At 34.3% G+C, this 6,336-nt stretch overlaps 1 protein-coding gene across 1 annotated transcript; it reads right to left on the reverse strand.

The window, feature by feature from the left end:
- Positions 1 to 2,593: 2,593 nt before the first annotated feature.
- On the reverse strand, positions 2,594 to 3,732 carry LOC114386228 (serine/threonine-protein phosphatase 7 long form homolog). The gene is made up of 4 exons (XM_028346198.1): positions 3,163 to 3,732; positions 3,001 to 3,085; positions 2,842 to 2,915; positions 2,594 to 2,651 (listed from the first exon to the last, which is right to left on the reverse strand). Exons 1-4 carry the CDS (start codon positions 3,696 to 3,698, stop codon positions 2,594 to 2,596), a joined length of 753 nt encoding a protein of 250 aa, XP_028201999.1. The 5' UTR covers positions 3,699 to 3,732.
- Between the last annotated feature and the right edge of the window lie 2,604 nt (positions 3,733 to 6,336).

Raw genomic sequence — 6,336 nt, forward strand, 5'->3', positions numbered from 1 at the left:
TAAGGGTTTAGTTCTTATTTTTTAGGGTTAGGCTTAGTTTTTTATTTTAGGGTTAGGGTTTACGTCTGAACATTTTAGTGTTAGGCTAATTTTTAGGGGTTAGGGTTAGGTTTTTTATTTTAGGGTTAGTGTTTAGTTCTGAACATTGAAGGGGTTAGGGTTAGGTTTTTTATTTGAAGTGTAAGGGTTTAGTGCTTATTTTTTAGGGGTTAGGGCTAAGTTCTTTTTTTAGGGGTTAGGGTTAAGTCTTTTTATTTTAGGGGTTAGGGCTAACTTTTTTATAAGGGTTAGTGTTTAGATATTAATTTTGAAGGGTTAGGGTTGAGTGCTTATTTTTTAGGGGCTAGGGTGTAGTTCTTATGGTATAGGGGGCTAAGTTTTCTTAGTTTAGGGTTTAGGGTTATTTTTTTATTTTAGGGGTTAGTGTTAAGTTTTTTATTTGAATGGGTAGGGTTTAGTTCTTATTTTTGAGGGGTTAGGTCTAAGTTTTTATGTTTTAGGGGTTAGGCTTTAGTTCTTTTTTTGTTAGGGGGTAAGGCTATGTTTTTTATTTTAGGCTTAGGGTTAATTTTTTTGATTTAGGGGTTAGGGCTAAGTTTTTTATTTGAAGGGCTATGGTTTAGTTCTTAATTTTTAGGGGTTAGGCTTTAGTTCGTTTTTTGTTAGGGTTAGGGTTTAGTTCTTATTTTTTTGGGTAATAAAATTACATTTAGAAGTTGAAATAAAATTAATTTTTTTAATGTGTACTTATAATGAAATAAAATTACATTTAGAAGTTGAAATAAAATTACTTTTTTTAATGTGTACTTCTAATGAAATAAAATTACATTTTTTAATGTGAGGGTTAGTTTTTTATTTTAGGGTTAGGGTTAGTTCTTAATTTTTAGGGTTAGGGTTAGTTTTTTTATTTTAGGGTTAGGGTTTAGTTCTGAACATTTTGGGGGTGAGGGTTACTTTTCTATTTTAGGGGTTAGGGTTAGTTCTTAATTGTTAGGGTTAGGGTTAGTTTTTTTAGGGTTAGGGTTTAGTTCTGAACATTTTAGGGGTGAGGGTTAGTTTTTTATTTTAAGGGTCAGTGTTGAGTTCTTATTTTTTAGGGTTAGGGTTAGTTTTTTATTTTAGGGTTAGGGTTTAGTTCTGAACATTTTAGGGGTGAGGGTTAGTTTTTTATTTTAAGGGTCAGTGTTGAGTTCTTATTTTTTAGGGTTAGGGTTAGTTTTTTTTATTTTAGGGTTAGGGTTTAGTTCTGAACATTTTAGGGGTGAGGGTTAGTTTTTTATTTTAGGGGTTAGGGTTAGTTCTTAATTTTTAGGGTTAGGGTTAGTTTTTTTATTTTAGGGTTAGGGTTTAGTTCTGAACATTTTGGGGGTGAGGGTTACTTTTTTATTTTAGGGGTTAGGGTTAGTTCTTAATTGTTAAGGTTAGGGTTAGTTTTTTTATTTTAGGGTTAGGGTTTAGTTCTGAACATTTTAGGGGTGAGGGTTAGTTTTTTATTTTAAGGGTAAGTGTTGAGTTCTTATTTTTTAGGGTTAGGGTTAGTTTTTTTATTTTAGGGTTAGGGTTTAGTTCTGAACATTTTAGGGGTTAGTTTTTGAGTTTTATTTGGTTTAGGGTTCATTGATTATTATAGTTTGATACGCGACATAAATATTATCCATAAGTAAGCCTTAATAAACTGAATATCATACATTACGCCATGAATGTCAAATTACAAATATACAACAAAGCCTTAAACGAAGACATGCAAATCATTCATTTTGGTGTCCGTGATGTCGTGAGGATGTGCCACATGGTCGATCCCATCTTCGTGCTTGGCGATCAGGATTTCTTCTGCCCCGATGCCTCCCCGCTTCTTCTTCGTCAGCCTCCGCAGAAAATGCGTGCCGCAAATCAACACCGAATAAGTCACCCGTATTAGGTATTTGTCCCGGTACATTCCATTGTGTTCCTAACGGGGCATTAGGTGTTGGAATTGGGCCATGATATTGCTGTGAAGGGGTCATTGTGGGCCATGAAAAATGAGCTTGTGTTTCCGCAACACCACCGAATGATTGTTGGCTTGCAGAAGTATCAGTGTGATGACCCTGAAAAGGATACTGATACATCTGTGTAGGATACTCAGCAAATGTTTGTGGCGTGTAATACATTCCATGGCCACGCTCCGCCATTTGTTGGGAATATTCTTCCGCTTCAACAGTGTCCCTTCTTCTATCTATCCCCTGAGTTTCAATACTTGACTGAAGCATGTGAAACTGTTGCGCAGGAAATTGACGCTCTGATGCGGGACCATGTGACACTGGCTCAGTGACTCTCTCTTGCTCTTCGGATAAAATTGTAATTTTTTCCACATAAGGCACGAGATCATCAAATGTGCATGTATTCCTCCCTTGAGGAGACACCATGTATTGTAATGCCTCCGCAACTTCACCCTGCATTTATAAGGGTAAGAAAATTAATGGCCATCATTAAATAAAAGTTCAAGTTAAAATTTGAAAAAAATTAAAAAATACCAATGTAGCCGTCTTTGCATTTGTTGGGTCAACAAACATCTTTGTCTTTCGCCTATACCAGACCATGTAGTCCGAGTTAAAACTCAATAGGCCTTCTTGTCGGGGATAAGCGTCGACCCTAAATGCATGGCGATTATTCCACTGATCAATCATTGGGGCGAACAATTGCCCCCAATTTTCGTCATGTTTCCCTTTCAATGTTATGCCATGAATGTTTAAGGGTTGTGAAGGAGACTCTGGAATTGGTTGTTGCATCCCAAATTGTCTCAATACTCTGTCCGGTTGGTGCCACTCAATAACTTGGAAACAAATTAGTGGCACCACCGCGTACCACGCGAGACTTCCGACTAAACAAACGGGAGGCAACCGTGATATTACGGTTGATGGGTACGGCTCCCACACAAACTGCATATAACAACATAGTTATGAACATTTTAGTAAAATAACACATATAATTTTTTATTTTACAAATAGAATAACATGTTCTTACCTCATGACGTTTCATAATATCTAACTCGCGACGAAAAACTCTCACATCATCATTGCCGATATGTTGGTTTCCACGTCGCAGCCACCTACAAAGATTAAAATTTAATATATGCTAAAACCATTTATTCTATTGAAATGAAAGACGCTGCTAAAAATGACTAACCTATGCCCCAGTGGTGTATTTTCTACTTGGGAAGGAGTCCTCTTTGGAGCCAAGGTTGGACATCGTTCCCATGCCCACATTTGTAGTAAGATGCACATACCTCCGATTGATTTAGTTTTATAATCGGTGGCATTGCACATCTCTCTGTATAGAAAACCAAGTACGGCAGCTCCCCATGCATATCTGCCACATTCTTCAAAGTCACGTAAAAATTGAAGGTATCTTAGCGAAACTTTGTTACTGCTTTTATCAACGAACAAGACACCTCCAATGAATCTCAATATCCATGCACGGGCAAACCTTCGTACTTGTTCTTCGTCGTCGTCATTATTTATTTGGGAAAAATGGTGAACCAGCCAACTTAATTTAACCACACTACCTCTAATTTCATCTTCTTGTGGTCTGGCTCCCAATAATTCCTCACATAAATCAGCCCAATCAAGATTTGTTGGACCGATTAATGGTAAACCATCCACACTTATACCTAACAATACAGAGACGTCTTGGAGAGTAATAGTACATTCTCCGCATCTCATGTGAAAGGTATGTGTTTCCGGCCTCCATCTTTCTATCAGAGCACTAATTAATGAGGCATTTATTTTTAAGTACCCCATCTTGATAATCCAGGCGAAACCAGATTGTAAAAGAAAAGGAAAAATTTGCTCAGGAATTTGTTCTTCCCCTTGATACGTGGGGACAACTCGTCTGATATGTAGTTTCCTATCTTCTTCCCCATTCCAAACATGTTCTGAAACATGTTTAGGTTGCATCCATAATACATCAGCATCGATGGGGCCAGACTTAATGTTAACATGTGATGAAGATGATGATGAAGATGCCATTGCTACTACAAAAAAAAAATATAATACATTATTTGTAGATAATATAAATTAAATTAAACTACACACATTTATAAAAACATTATTAAATATATAACAATAAATTTGAAAAAAATCAAACTGGCCAATTTTTAATATATTCTATACATAAATTAAAATACATGTGAACAAAACTTTAAATAAATAATTTTTTTTCTACAATTAACAAAAAAATAATTGAATAAAATATGGACTAACAAATTATTTATAATACAAACAAATGTTGAAATGCAAAAAATTATTTAAAAATATATATACAAAAATTATAATAATGTACAATCTATCATATATTTAATAACATAAATTTCCTAAAACAATTAATATTAACCTACAAACTAAAACTAACACTGATCATATATATATATATATAACTAAAAACTAAAAACTAAAAATTATTAACTCAAACAATATTAACTTATTAATTCATTTATTTAAAACTATACTATCTATATATAACATACAAAAATATATAACACACAAAAATATAACACTAATAAAGCAAATTTACGCATCTCTAATATTACAATTATTTATTTACGTGTAACTTGCTTAATATTATAAAAACTAAAAATTTATGTCTACCTAAAATTTACAAATATGTACGCTAATATTAATTTATACCTAATATTTCTACCTTATCTAATATTACGTGTGTGCCTAATATTTCTAAGGCTAATATTAAGTGTGTCGGAACGTTTGGCTATGGCTTACTAAAATATCATATATATACTACAAACTAACCTTCAAATATATACTACAAACTAATAACAACATACTTATTTTTATACAAACTAACCTTCAAATATATACTACAAATCTAAAAATATATACTACAAACTAAATAATATTTTTATACTAACTAACCTAACCTAACCTACTCTTCAAATATCCGTTACTACATAAAAATTAATAACAGCATACTTATTAATTTATTAATAATAATAACTAACCTAACCTTACAATACCTATTAATCTTAATTAACCTAAACTTACAATACCTATCTAGCTAACCTATTATTTTAAAAATATTAACAAACAGAATATATAAATCATAATATATAAATATATAAATGTAATTTAAGAAAATCACTTACCAGGGCAATTAGGAATTATGAACTATGGAAGAAAAAAACTCAGCAAAAGCAAAGCACCAACAGCATGCAGAACACTCAAGAAATTCAAGAATGGAGAAAAGCAAAGGTAAGGTAGAAGAAAAGAAGTGTGAATCCAAAGTTTACGTTCAAGTTATTTTATAGAAGAAAAGCGTATACAATGGTCAAAAGCTACTCAAATCCTACTCTGCATCCCTAAACAATGCTATGCTGCATCCCTAAACAATGGAGAGCAGAACCTTGAAGCCTGCAAGCCTGAAAAGTTGAAGCCCTGCAAGCTTCACGTGAAGCATGGCTGTCTTGCCAGCACCGTGGGCGAGTCCCACGTGGCCTATCCCGCCAGAAGGGCTAGCGGCTCCAGCTGGGGTGTGTCGCCATTCCCATAGGCGACACTCTCCTCTCTCCTCCTACGTGGCCTATATCGCCACTACCAGTGACGATACTCTCCTCTCTCCAGCTTTGCCGCCACTGGCAATGGCGGGTTCAGCCTTGCCGCCAGTGGCAATGGCGGTTTCCCCCGAGAAACAGACCCCCTCCATTATTTCTTTTGAAATAGACCCCATACCGTAAAATTTTTTTAAAAGGAACCCTCTTTCGTAAATTTGCCCAACTATGAATGATGTTAGCTGTTCTGAGTTCCTTGTCGCTTTCACGTGTTCATGATTGCCCAATAGAAAATACGGAATTAAAAATTCGATTTCCTAAGCCACAATATGGAAATCATGATAACAAATGATAACGATTCTCACATCGTCATTGCAAACAGAGTAATATAAATAAAAGTTTATACGAGTTGATTTAGTTAAATGACACTTTTGTCCTTAAAGTGTAATGCGTTGAAATTTAGTAGTGAAAGAATGAAAATTTTTATTTAGTTTCTGAATATGTAAAAAAGAAGGAAATGATATTTTTAAGGGATAAGGAACCAAACTTTCATTTTAGCCAATGAAATCTCTTTGGTAGAACTAAACGATACTCGGTAACACAATACTGCACTAAATTGATGACAACTTTTCTGTTTTGGTTACTTTCACTGTTAAAATCAGCAAAAAAATGAAACCAAGTGGCTAGTCCACAACGAGAGATAAATGATGAAAAATCACCGTTCACGTTCCAAAATTTTCCTCCGTAACTTTTATCTCTGTGGTCCTTTATTCGTGCAACTTGTGATTTTCACCGGTTAT

Source organism: Glycine soja, chromosome 15 (assembly GCF_004193775.1).
Source record: "Glycine soja cultivar W05 chromosome 15, ASM419377v2, whole genome shotgun sequence".
In the NCBI taxonomy this organism is placed as follows: domain Eukaryota; kingdom Viridiplantae; phylum Streptophyta; class Magnoliopsida; order Fabales; family Fabaceae; genus Glycine; species Glycine soja.

What these genes read in the sequence shown, in the direction of transcription:
- LOC114386228 (XM_028346198.1), bottom strand. Translation starts at nt 3,698, where the DNA reads ATGAGATGCGGAGAATGTACTATTACTCTCCAAGACGTCTCTGTATTG. An exon ending in AATACACCACTGGGGCATAG is followed by an intron (nt 3,086 to 3,162) that starts GTTAGTCATTTT and finishes TAATCTTTGTAG; the next exon opens with GTGGCTGCGACGTGGAAACC. An exon ending in TTAGTCGGAAGTCTCGCGTG is followed by an intron (nt 2,652 to 2,841) that starts GTACGCGGTGGT and finishes ATGATTGATCAG; the next exon opens with TGGAATAATCGCCATGCATT.